Source organism: Loxodonta africana, chromosome 14, assembly GCF_030014295.1.
Source record: "Loxodonta africana isolate mLoxAfr1 chromosome 14, mLoxAfr1.hap2, whole genome shotgun sequence".
In the NCBI taxonomy this organism is placed as follows: domain Eukaryota; kingdom Metazoa; phylum Chordata; class Mammalia; order Proboscidea; family Elephantidae; genus Loxodonta; species Loxodonta africana.
The window spans coordinates 35,924,414-35,938,712 of NC_087355.1; the positions used below are offsets into that span (position 1 = coordinate 35,924,414).

The window sequence follows — 14,299 nt, forward strand, 5'->3', positions numbered from 1 at the left end:
GCCCAGGAATGGAATGGGAGAGGCAGATATGAAAGTCATCAATAGAAAGAATGAACAGGACTTGCTAAGTGAGATACAAAGGGTGAAGAAGAGAGACGAGTCAGATATAAAATGTTTTGGAATACTCTATATTATTCCATCCCACTAAGAGACACACAGGAGTGAGAGGCAAGAGGGATGGTGTAAGGGAGTAAGAAGTGTGGAACTAGAAGGCTGGAAGGTATCACTTCATGCAAGCAAATCACACAAATATGCTAAAATCTGATAAATATTAGGCTAAAATTATTGACAAGTACAGAGAGAATGGAACCCATTAGTGTCCACACGTTAACTATTTTTCAAGCCTTATTAGATGGCAATAAGAGAGAAGTGGTATTATCACGATGTCAGTAGTCCAAATAAGGAAATAGACCTCTACAGCATGTAATATAAAACCAAAGCTGAACCTGTCACCCTTGAGTGCATTCCAACTCATGGCAGCCCCGTGTGTTACAAAGTAGAGCTGCTCCATTGGGTTGTCTTGGCTGTAATCTTTTTTTGTTTTTTTTTAATCTTTATGAAAGCAGATCACCAGGCCTTTCTTCTGTGGTGCTTCTGGTTGAGCTCAAACCACTAATCTTTAGATTGCTAGTTGAGGTCAAACCATTTGTGCCACCTACAGACCTTTCATACAATTTAAAACCAAAACCAAACCTCTTGCCATGGAGTCAGTTCTAACTCATAGCAACCCCATGTATCAGAGAGTAGAACTGCTCCGTAGGGTTTTGTTTCATATAATACGGAAACCCTCTAATTTCTTTAAGTGAATTTCCTTTTGATCACCTGATACTGATCATATCTTTTAAAGCAAGCATATCCAAGCACACTTCATTTTTTATCTTCAACCCTTTTCCCTCTAGATCTGTTTGCTTATCCATATCACAAATGTATGGGAAAAACAAACAAACCCAAGGTAGCAAATAAATTACACGGAGGTAGAGACGTGGAACAATACTGGAATTCAGAAAAGGTCTGACCTGCTTCTTCCCTGCCTGGAGCTGTGCAGTCATTGAGAGGGCACTTGATCCCTGAAAGTGTCTCCTTCCTGCTACGATTGCTTACCCAAAGCCGCCGTGAGCATGTGGGAGAGACTCATGTCAGCTCTGTCCATAAATGCATCAAGGAGTATTCTTAGTAAGCTATTTTGAAATAAAATTCAAAGCCATTATTGCCTTTTTTGTTTAGATTTTTATAAAAAGTTTCCTACCCTAATTCTAGAACAGTGCTTTCAGTTTTTCACTTCAATAGGTAAAAGTAGTCAGCCAATGTTCAGTAAATGTTGCAGAATTTCATTTCCTACCATTTTCCTAAAGCTATTTATGTATAATTAAAAGATTTTAAATAAAACATGAAAGCTTCTTAAAAACCTTAAACACCAGGATTTAGATAAAAATTTCTTCAATATTTGCCTATATTGAACCCATAATTGAAGTATCTGAGTGGTGCAAATGGTTAATGCAGTAGACTGTTATCTGAAAGGTTGGAGGTTCAAGTCCACCCAGAGGTGCCTCAGAAGAAAGGCCTGGTGATCTATTTCCAAAAAATCAGCCATGGAAAATGCAATGGAGTCCAGTTCTATCCTGACACACATAGGGGGGTGACACACGTGGGGTTGCCAGGAGGCAGAGTCAACTCCATGCAACTGGGGTGGGGATGGGAGTGGTGGGGACAAAAAAACCACAATCAAATGTTCAGAAACCTATTCAAAAACAGAATTGCCAATGTACACCTACCAACTAGTCTCCTTGATTATTAAGTAGGTTATATATAGAGCTGAATACTGATTTACCTTTTGCAAAATATATACAGATAATTCATGAAATCAGAAAATTAGCTGGAAACCATCCTAGCTCATTTTAGAGGTGAGAAAAATAAGCGTCAGAAAACGTTAGTCACTTGCTCAAGGTGGCACAATTAACCAGAGACTTTGTGATTAGAATTCCCTCTTGGCATGCTAGCGGGTACAGAAAATACCCAGGTTTTTAGGAGACACAAAGGAGATAGGATGTCCCTAATCTGTGACCTGACACCCACCTCCAAGAGGTGTGGCTACTTGTAAATGACTCTGAATGAATGGCATGCTGCCTCCTTCTTCATTACAGAATATTTACACTGGAAATAAATTACTCAGTCAAGATGTAACCAAGTACGTTATAAATTTCTTTACTATCCCAACAACCACAAATAGCTATTATACTGAAACTTCTACAAATTACCATGAATAATGAAAATAAATAGATCGAAAGAGTGCAAATCAAAATTAAGCTAACACTATTATTATCTTAATGCATCATTTAAATATTGCGGTCCCACTCCACGGCGCTCCCATTTTATTTAGCCTCGGCATTAATCCAGCCAGAATTTAAATTAGTATAGATTAGGTCTTAATATATTATTTATAGCTTTTGACTGGTGGCAAATTATGCATTTTCATCCAAACAAGTGTAATAATTCTGTCAGAGTCATGTACAAGCAATTTTGGAATGTACAGCATATTATTATTTTAAAATAAATTTTTAATGTTTTTTCATAGACTTGAATCAAAGGAGCCCTTCCTGTCTGTTGGGTGAGTAGATGTCTACATATTTTAAACATCAATTATTTAACTCAAATAAATACAGTCTTATGAGATTGTATTTTCAGTCATTTAACCTCATATTCAAAATCACAACATATCGTTGCATGCATCATCTCGCCAGCAACATTGCTATCTATGTTTTATAAAGAATTAACTAAAATGCTTCCTAGGCAGCTCCGTGACCTCAGAAATTCAGCTAATGAATGTGCATGAAGTACTGGATCCGCCGTAAAACCCAAATAAAGAAAACAGTGATTGTCCGTATTGTCACCCTATAAAGACATGCTCCAATTGTTTGTTTTTTTTAATTCCTCTGAATCACAGCTTCCCTTTTCCTAGTCTGTCTACCCAATTTTTGTACTCTGTTTTCTTACAATGTGCTCTAGGTCAGTGTTTCTTCCTCCTCCATCTCTAAATCTGTCTTCAAAAATCCATATGCCTCTTTTCTCCTTTTCTCATTATCTCCCCAATTCCCTCACACTGACTGCTTCTCTGAACACAAAACCCAAGAACCTTGAGGCAGGCTAGGTAAGAAAAATGGAAATCTTTCTGAGTCGAGATACCTGTCCTAATTGGGGGCTGCTGGATCTCGTGCTGTCTTACATAATGATATTGTTGACAACCACACACGTACTATTTTCCGATATTTAGAGCCAAGTAAGTAAGAATCAGCATAGTTTCTATCTTATCTAACAAACAGTCCTTTGGCTAATATATTAAAATGCCGTGTTCAGGGACTTTTGCATGCTCAGCGTTTTGGTTGATGTGTTAAAGTACCAAAAAGTGTTGGAAGATGTGATCTCTAGCTTAAGGAAATTCTGCTGTATTCAATGAGAAAAAAAAATTCACAGCACTCATTAAAGGCAGCCACTACACTCATGCTTAATGACCAGAAACATGATATTGGGTTAGATTTTTAAATGATCAGATCAATTTTCTTTCATTACTTTGTCCATGGCCCTTAAATATTTCAATCATTCATTGAGCAACTTGGTTCCCTCTTCCCTTCTACTCCTCAGAAATGCATTTCGGAAGTCATTCGAATCACTGGAATCAAAATAATTGTTAGGGAAACTGGGAGAGAAAGATGGAGTATGCATCTATTGGAGGACTTTATGAAAAATGGAAGATCAAGTTGGCCTGGTCCAAAAAAATCATTAGGGCACGCTTCTTTCCTACATTGATCATCAACTCCTATTGTTAAAAATCTCTAAGCCCAAAGAAATCTTTTATTTTGATTGCGTATGTGTCCTGCCCTCAGGTCAAGAGAGCTGAAATAGCTTTTCTTCATGCCTCACTTAGTGCAGTTTCTCTGCGGCGTTTCCTGTCCTTGCTGACTACTTTGGGATAGATTCATTTTTTATTGAACACCTCTGTTTTCCAAGGGCAGACCCTAAGTGATCTTCATTTTAAACTCATCAGTCGTTTAACACCCAGCATTAGAGGACTGAGAAAAAGTTTTTTTAAAAAGAATGCTGTATATAGCTAAGCAAATGCTCAAAATGGGAAATCTGGCATGGCACTGGCTAAGAAGACCTTGCTGTTCCTTAGAATATATCTTAAAAGAAAAGTGAATGAAGCATGCAACCCAAACGGTTCTGCTGACTGAATATGTTAGCTCATAGCTAAATTTTCCATCCCCTCCAAGAAAATTATTTTAGATAAAATTGTCCAAAAGTGTGTATGAATCTCTCTCCTGACCCTGTTCAGTCAGAAAATGGGATTATAGTAAACACATGAGCCTATAGGCACCCAACAGGCACTAGGCGGCCTACCGTCAACAATTCAGATTTATGATGTTTTATTCACAGTCACTTGGCAAAGGGAATAAATACATGGCTATGGTCTAAGTTGACACTCTAGCATTGTGTTTGTCTAAGACTGTGTACACTTCACCTACATTAATTGTAATTCTGTATTCAGTAAAAAAGTATGAATTGTGTTAATAAATATATCCGTGCTAAATATTCCATACCACAATCCATTACCTGTCAGTGTCTTAAAGTACTTGTTAATGTGTACTTCTGGAAGTTGTGTTCATCGTCATAGGCTCTGACACTTACAAGCTAGTTGTGTTAGCTTAGGCAGTTACTTAACTTTCAAGCTTTCATTTCCTTATTTGTGAAATGCTGATTAAATGAGATCATTTTGACCAAGCATTTAGCACGCTCTTGGCACATTATTAGTAATTGCTCACAAATTTAAGCTATTATTACTGTTCTTGTCATATATTCATTCATAATGCTCTAAAAGGTCAGTCAGAGAGCTCTGAAATAATTCAGAGAATAAAGCTCCGTTTGTATAGTTATGTGTGGTAACCAAAAGAAGCTTTTATAATGGAGAAAGAAAAATACAAATTGTGAACGGAATGAGCTATCAAGTAAGTTAAGTGCAGATATTGTTTAATATTTTAATATCGAGCTCCGATAATTGTTATTTGAATTTTAAAAAGGGAAAGAAATATTGTTACATTTTTAATGTGCATCTCAATATAAATTAGGGAGCCAAATTTTTCCCGTGATATATGTGCTGTGGTAATTATGAAATAAAATTAAAAACTGTCACAACAAAAACTGAATCTGAATATACCCATGAATACAGCTTGTGAAAGTTATAACACAGGACAGTATGTGCTTACTGAGAAAGATCAGGTAATTGTGAAAGGAAGTTGAGCAAAATCTCAAATGCTTTGTCTTCCACTATATGTTGATATGAGAGGAACTTCCTTTCATATGCAACAGTAAATGAGTAATGAAATAATGTCGTAAGGGGAAAAAAAAAAAAAAAACCATAGCCTGGCATAAGGCATGAAAGTCAGTCCCAGAAAGTCTAATTCTGTTTCTTGAGGTAGGTCAACAGATGCGGTGTTTTCCAAAGCTATCCAGGTGATTCTGGTACCAACCAGGTCTAGGAACCATCGCTACACCGCAACACCACACACACTTCCATCCTCCCCTACCCTTCTTGCACACACATACACAGGGTGTATGGTCACTGGAATCTCTTCAGAAAATCTTTTAAATATAACTTTCTACAGGCCCTTCTTATTTTGGATGAATGTGGTAGACACAGCCACGTTGATTTAGAACTGTCTTGGAGTTCACCCATCAGGGACAAGGCCATATTCAAAAGTCCCAGAAGATATGCCACCACAGAGGTCTCCATGGTTTGCCAGGAGAAAATGTCTATGTTAAGCTGCATAAAAACCCATTCTGCTATTGTCCTAGACCTAAACTGGGATTATATTTAAATTCTTGCCCATCTCACTTACCTAATATTGTGACCCGCCATCTGTGGCTCTATTCTGACAATAACACAGATATTCCAATTTTCTTAGAAGCCCATCTGAATGAAAGTCACAAACAATTTTTGGGGTCCCCCTGCTATATGCTGTCATTGCAGTCTGTGTCTTTATTTGCCACCAGTTTTCACAAGTGTAATTAAATAATACTCCATGTGATTTGCTTTATTCTGTTAGGAAGTTCAAAGAAGAAATGTCTTATTCATCATCTAGCCCCTAGTGTATGGTATATAGCATGGTTATTGAATGAATCAGCTGAATTAAAACTAATCTTTTAGTTAATCTTTTTATAGTGAATTTAGAACATAATCCTGCAAGCCACATTTTGAAATAAAGGACTGAGACAGTGCACAGTTAAAAATAAACTGGCCATGTGGACTCAATGAAAAGCTCTACCATCCTTCATTTCAAGGGTCCAAACTAGAAAACAGGAACGCAAGTCAACCTTAAACAACCGAGCCTTGACGTTCATGCTTTACCTTATTTAAAACAAATATGTGTTCCAAGGTTTTTGGCATTTACTTACACACATGTCATTCATTAAAAAATAACAAATGAAGCAACCTTATTTTTTAGTGTCGGCTTAATTTTAGGTGCTAAATGTGCACTGAAGGACTGACAGATTCCGATCGTCTTGGAAGCATTATATATTTAGGGTAATTCATAAAACTCTGCAGCAAATACTTCCTTTTATGTGGCATCAGGTAGATTCTGATTTTGGAAACAGATGACGATAAAACAAGCATCAAGTTTGCCTTTAGAAAAGTGAACAGTAGCGAAGTGATGATCTCAGTTAAGATTCTGAGTTATAAATCTTAACTTAAAACCAGTCTTGCCTTGAAAAAGCTCTTTTACAGATTTTGAATGGGAAATACAGATGAGGGGGAGACTAAATTTCTATTCATTTGTGGTCCGAGACTCAGAGACTCACATGCGTGTCAGGGCAATGCGTGAGTTCTCTTCAAGTACGAGCACTGTGACTCCTGACACTTTGCAGACACTGAGCCACTTGTAAAATATACTCGTGGCAGTAAATGAAAGTTTTCATGTGAATTATCTCTCTTTACCTCCTTGGCATGAAGTTGACATTTTTAAAAGAAGACTTTTAATATATATTGGGTATATTTCAAGTTGAAACTAGGGTTCATATAAATTTTTTAGTTGATGAATTTTTGCATGAGTAGATTTATTATGAGGATGATTATAATATGGATAAAATATGTTTTTTCAGACTTTTTTCAATGTATCACAGAATAATTTAAAAACTATAGAGCTATACCTCAGAATATATTATTTCCCAGCTGGGAACCTTCAAGAACATATCACGGATAAAAATACCAAAACTGTTTCTACTGAGACAGTGGTTCGATGAGTGCACAGATCATGGCCCAGCTGACTCCGAATCTCCTGAACCCCCTAAAATGTACCAGAGTTATTCTACCACTAAGTCCAAACAAGGGGGAGTGAGCACGGTTGAGGAGCAAAGTTCTCCCTGCATCTAAAACCGACACTTATGTAACTGCTAACAACTATATTTTGCTAAATAATTGTCCTTGGAGGGACATTTTCCACTTTCCTTTCCAACACTGAAACCGAGTTTGAATCCACAATAAACATCTGCAGTTATTATGCAAACTTTATTAAACCTTGACATTCTTATTAAGATAAAGAATATTTCACACCCTTTTACTTTTATCCAGATTTTTTTCAAGACCTATTTAGTAACAGAAGCTATATAAAAAATACCTTTATGCTATTAGCCACCTGCTTTAAGAGCCCAAATTCTCTAATTTGACTGCTTTGGTTTAAATCCCGTCTTGGTCCCTAGCTAGGTGCCTTGGGCAAGTTATTTAATTCCTCTGTGCCTTCACTTTCTCATCTGAGGTAGTAACTAATTCTTGGGGCTGTTATGGATGAGATAATACCACAAAGAATGGTGTCTGACTCAGTAAACAGGAAAAAATATTTACTGTTATTATTATTCTGTGCAACAATTATAAATCTTTGCTAAGGAAGTAAGTTCCACTGAATCATGAAAATTCCAACTAGAGGTATCCAAAGGACTGAGTATTCTAGAAGGTTGATAAATTGATAGCACATTGAGTTACCTTCTGGTGGATGAATAATTTCAATAGAAATTGGATTCTGTGAATAGAAGTTCAGAAGAGAGTGAAATCAACACAGGAACGGAGGGCTGTCCTGGGGGGGAGGAACGGAGGCCTCTGAGGAAGATAGACAAGAAAAAAATAAAATAGCAGGAAGACAATCCTGGAATATACTGGAATTATATAAAATAGTGAATATAACAACGGCAACAAAACCTTTAATATGAGCATAAAAAAGAGAAACACATACTAATTTAGTGACAGTTGGTAAACCAAAATAAAAAAACTCACGCTCGCTGTCAAGTGGATTCCAACTCATTGCACCCCAATAGGACAGAGTAGAACTGCCCCTAAAAAAAAAAAAAAACTAGAGCATTAAAATGTAAAAACAGAATTGCATGATTTTTTCCAAATGACTGGTGAGGAGATATGCATTGAAGGAACTGAGAGGTTGAAGAAATCGGCTAGATTGTCAGGAAAACTTTCAAGACAAAGAAGTAGCACTTGAGCTTATCCTCCATATGAGGTAAGAATTCAGTAGAGAAGTATAAGAATGGCATTCCTGAAAGGAAGAATGATGAGTGGCAGCAGAGGAGAGGGTCCCTACCAAGTAGGTCAGACTTCTCAGTTTGGCAAACTTGAAAGGTTCATGAAAAGACAGTAGGAAGATAAGACTGGCAAGTTAAGTTAGAATACGATTACTAAGAAATTATACTAATTCAAGGAGGTTCTACTTCCTTCTGCGTATGTCATTGGAGTTTATATGTCAATTTGCTTGTCTGGGTGCTTGTTTTGTTTTTAACTGAAGAGTGTTGTTTTCCAAAGGGAGGTCGTAGTACAGCCAGTCAGAAGGCTGTTACAGTAATTGAGGCATGATTTGAAAAGAGGCAGGACCTGAGTGGAATGAACTAAGAATGAAAACGTTAACACCTGATGAAATATCATTTGCTTTAAGCATATCAGAACAAGTGACTGACGGAGTGACTTCTCATGGGTCCCTCAGCTGAACTTGGTGGGATCGTGGTAACAGTATACAAGCTAAAATCCAGGTACAGTGCTGAAACTAAGGGAAGGTTAACAAGAAGCTGTCCCTAAGTTTTGAATACACTCATCTGACATCATAGAGTCACTAACAGCCGATTCAGTGCCTGTCTTTTAATGGTGTGGTTTCAATTTTCTCTAGGTCTCTAGGGAAAATGGGATAAGGGGATAAAGCCAATTTTCCTCTTCTAGAAACCTATTTTTGTATTCGTTTTTTTTTGTTGTTGCTGTTTTTCTAGGCTGAGACAGTGCTACCACAAAATTAATGATTCTTTTAGCCACTGCACTTGTTTCATTTTTTTTCCAAGACCCTCCAGGCTACTTCTTTGGAGAATACACAAAGTTACCACAGTGCTATTTTTGTAATCTAAAGCAGTTGTGCTTTCAGGCCTGATGCTACAAACTGTAATTTTAATTTCTCAACCTGCCACTCAGTGAAATGCTGTAAAAACATTTGAAAGCTTAAACCCATCATTTATTTCTGCACCTGCCAATGACACTCTTCTGTACTTGTCGAAATCATTTAAACTACACCACATGGCATATACGATATCCCCAATAAATTGGGTAATCAATCTTGGATGGGTATATTTTGATAGAGGCAACTTGAATGCATGGGCTCCAGGATGCATCTTTAAGAAGCACAAATTCATTACTCTTTAGGAATAATGTGCAGTAGCAACCCACTGCCGTCGAATCGATTCCAAACTCATAGCGACCCTGTAAGACAGAGCAGAACTGCCAGATAGGATTTCCAACGCTGCAAATCTTTATGCAAGCAGACTGCCACGTCTTTCTCCCACAGAGTGGCTGGTAGGTTCAAACTGCCAACCTTTCAGTTAGTAGCCAAGTACTTTAACAACTGGACCACCAGGACTCCTTAATGTACAGTAGAGTCATCAAAAAAGAGTCTTCCTCAGTTCTTACACTTAAAAAATGTCTTAGGAAACAGAGAAGCTGTTTGTGACTGGAAACAGCTTTTATTTCTTCAGTGAAATGTTCTCCTCAGGGAAAAGGAAGTAATTACAGATTATAGCAGGCAGGAATATAGTGTTATATGGAGGGAAGAAAATACATAGGGTCATTAAATAGATTTATTTAAGTTCTGCTTATAAAGAAAGCAGTGGTGCAGGACTTTATAGCTGATGATATTTCAAAAGGGTGTTATCAGCACTTCTACCACTATTTAATTTGTTCATATAATAAAGTGTCACATTAAGCCAAATGTCACAGCTCATACCAGTTTTACTTCTAGAATTGGTATCATTATGTATCATAGGCAAGCCACCCCCCCCCAAAAAAAATTGGATGAGATCTTTGATTGTGAAAATTAAGGCATTTAAAAATCAACCTATCAAATGCAGAGAGCATCTATTCAGTCATAAATCCATTCAATGCAATAGCAAATCTGATGAAAATTTCGTTGAAATTGTAACTTAAATATAATATTGGATAAATTATGTGACTGTATCCTCTAAACCCTTGGCCATACCAATTTTTATGATTTAATTGTTTTAAAAAGGGAAGTCAAATGAGAATTCCTTTAAAATCTGTGGAGAATTTATGACTACTTCGTATCACATGAAGGAGGCCTGGCTGCACAATGGTTAAGCACTCGGCTGTTAACCAAAAGGTTGGAGGTTTGATCCCACCAGACGTTTTCGGGAGAAAAGACCTGGTGATCTGCTCCCATAAAGATTACAGTCTAGGAAACTCTATGGGGCAGTTCTACTCTGTCCTGTAGGGTCGCTATGAGTAGGAATCAACTCTATGGCACACAACACTATATCGCATGATTTTAAATTAGTCTAAATTTATAGACCTCAAATAGCCATACATAAGAAAACAGAAAGCTAAAACTTGGCACACACAAGGCCTCACTCATGAGAAGTAATAATCTTAAGTGATGTTATGGAATCAAATTTAAAACAAAACTTCTACAGGGGCATTTATTTACACAACAACCGATGTTTAATGCCACCAGTACTGTTTTCGAGGAATATGAGTTTTTTAAAAAGTGTTAAGCTACCTTGGAAAGGGTAAGTATGTAGTAGTCCTGAGGAAAGGTAAATGTTTATGGAATATATGTATGAATAAAATAGAGGTTAAGATTATTTTTAGATGTCATATGTAGAAATGCTACATGAAGAGAGTGCTATTGATTCAGTTTGAAATAAGACTTCATTTATACTTCAGTCCTGAAATAATCTCTCACTAGAAATAAGTATGGTGTTGCTAGGTGCTGTCAAGGTCTTTTGCAGCAGATTTCCCCACTGCAATATGTCTTCGATTTCTTGACTGTTGCTTCCATGGGCATTGATTGTGGACCCAAGTAAAATGAAATCCTTGACAACTTCAATATTTTCTCCATTTATCATGATGTTGCTTATTGGTCCCATTGTAGTTTTTTTTTTTTTTATGTTGAGGTATAATCCAAACTGAAGGCTGTAGTCTTTGATCTTCATCAGTAAGGGCTTCAAGTCCTCTAAGCTTTCAGCAACCAAGGTTTTGTCATCTGCATATCTCAGGTTGTTAATGAGTCTTCCTCCAATCCTGATACCAGAGGGATGTTTACCCATGTTTTATTAACTATGCAAAGGCATTCAACTGTGCAGATCATAACATTTTATGGATAACATTGCGAAGAATGGGGTTTCCAGAACACTTAACTGTGCTCATGTGTAACCTGTACATAGACCGAGAGGCAGTCGTTCCAACAGAACAAGGGGATACTGTGTGGTTTAAAATCCAGAAATGTATGTGTAATAATGGTGTGAGGGCAGTGTCTGACCTCCTGTAACTTCACAAGGGGAAAGGAAACTCAAGATCAGCAGCTCAAGGCTGATTCCTATAAGGTGAAAGTCAAACATGCCTTCTCTCTCCACCATCTTTACCAATTCTAACACCAGCCATCCCTCCCACAGCACTATCTACTTCTCTGCTGCATTTGATCATTTGTTGCAATGGCCATGCAGAACTCATAGATAATACTCAAGATTATGGGGTTTATTAGAGAAGTAATAGCTTACAATTTAGCTTCAGGAACACTCAGGATACATCAAGGCAGCCTCTTCTTGACTGTGCCTGCAGGCACGCCTCTCTGGCCTTTGGCCTCTGCCCTCCTCAGGCAAGTGTTACAAAGCTCTTGTAACCCTGTCGATAAGCGCCCCAAGGCACCCCACTCCTCCACTAAACTTCAGCCGGAAGGCACTCAGCTGTAGCTGTGTGGGCAGGCAAACCCAGCTCCAACAGGTGTCCAAAGGCACCCTATACCACCAGCAAGCCTCCTGTCCAAAGACACTCAGCTCTCTCACTTCATGGGCCAGACCATCTCCTGCTGGTCTCCTGGCTCTGCTGCCCCCATTTCTCTGCCGCTGCTTCTCACCTATCACCGTTTTAGGTGTTATAGCTTACTCTCTGTCTCTATCTCTCAGTCTCCTGGTTCCAGGAACTTCTCAGCACAGGAATCCTGGGTCCAGTCATAGCTCTTCTTCCTTGGTGATGGTGAGATCCTCTCCTCCTAATTCTGAGGTGGCTTATTTTAAGCCTAGGGGGTGACAAAACTGGCCAATCCCCTTGGAGGGCCACAAACCACCATTTGCATAGTCTCACCTAATCTTTTGGTGGAAGTTACAAGACCATGGCAAGAAAGGCCATATAAAAGTGAGCCATCCCATTGCAGTATGTGTCAGGGTTGTATCCTTTTACCATACTTACTCAGTCTGTATGCTGAGCAAATAATCCAAGAAGCTGGATTATATGAATAAGAAATAAATATGTAAAATAAATAAAATGATTTGATTTGATTCATTTGACTACCCTCAATGCACCTCAAAGGAAAGAAAACTAATTAAGGTTGCTTGGAGAGAGTAGTTCATTCTCTCTTTTTTTTTTTTTTTTTAACTTCATAAATTCACCTAAAGTGGAATTTCCAACTGAATTATACTTGACTATCTAAATGATTTCCTGACAATAAAAACAGCACTTTTTTTAGAAGTCTCAAAGTATTGATTAGCCTTTATTTTATCTTATTCAGTGAATCTTTACAGATTCTCATAGAGAAAACAGATACAGTCACTCTTTAATTGCTGGAAAACTGAGACAGAAAGATATAATGATACCGCCATGAAGACATACAAAATATAGGTTACCATTTTAAAATGGAGTCCAACCTGGGGCTTTTGCTTACAGAGCTGGCAATTTCATGCATGCTAACACTTCATGCTCTCTTCTGAGTTTCATATGCATTTGAATCATGAATATCTGAATAATCACTTTAATTATTCAAGTAAATAATTATGTACATAAAAAGTTGTCATTGCTTTTAGAGGCATTGTGAAACCCAGATTTGCATTATAAAAGTGCTAGCAAAAATTTTAAAGTCTCACCTCCCAATTAAATTCTGTTCATCTAGCCAAGAATGACTGATCTTTATTTCATCAGTCTCAAAGCATGACCTTTTCAACACTTTTAATGACATTTTCAAAGTACAGAATACTTTTAGATTCAAAAAGATTTTCTACTTAACTCTGCAGAACAAATCAGTTATCATGGTATAATCGGTGACTGCCAAAAATTAGCAAAAGCCAGGCACCACTTACGCTGTAAGAGCTCATCAAGAAAAAAAAAAAATGCATTAAACTGCTGTAAAATATGGCATGCCAACTGAGGTAGATAGTAAAATGAAAAATCTGCCCTCAAATGTTTCATGTTTTTAGAAACCTTGTTATTTCCTCAGTGAAATTTTTACTAAATCACATTCAAAACTTACCCTTAGAACCTGCAGGCCACGTTCAACTTCAAAATGAAGTACAGGGCCTGTGGTTTGACCCCATGGTAGGCAGCTTTCCACTACGGGTATGCCATAGCCATTCCCCTTAATTTCAATGACAAGCTTATAAAAGATGAAGCACTTAATGAGACATTTCTCCCAGATATTGGCTAAATTATCATATCGTGCAGGTGGTATTTCAACTAAGTGTATGTTATAGCCCAATTGGATACTAAAAATCTTGAAAGCCTTTTTAAAAGTGAGGTTCTCCAGAGAAGTTATTTTAAACATCCACAGATCATGGGCCTTTGAGTATTGACATTAATCTCAATAGGCCTGGGGCATGCTAGGTACTCCAAGCTCCCCTGTAACACTGGCAAGTTACAGATTAAGGGGCTGCCCTATAAATCAAAGCATGCATTCTAATTTTCTTAAGCCACCAGATTTTAGGTTGAAGCTCTTGA

The 14,299-nt window shown here is 37.5% G+C and overlaps 1 protein-coding gene across 4 annotated transcripts in view; it reads left to right on the forward strand.

Moving 5' to 3' along the window:
* RALYL (RALY RNA binding protein like) overlaps positions 1 to 14,299 on the forward strand; it is a 406,641-nt gene that overhangs the window by 319,613 nt on the left and 72,729 nt on the right. For 3 of the 4 annotated variants that reach the window (XM_023545831.2, XM_023545832.2, XM_064267879.1), the window contains exon 3: positions 2,573 to 2,605. The exons of the other annotated variant lie outside the window; for it this stretch is intronic. In XM_023545831.2, coding sequence (XP_023401599.1) covers positions 2,573 to 2,605 — 33 coding nt within the window. The remainder of the gene's footprint in view (positions 1 to 2,572; positions 2,606 to 14,299) is intronic. 4 annotated transcript variants of the gene reach the window in all.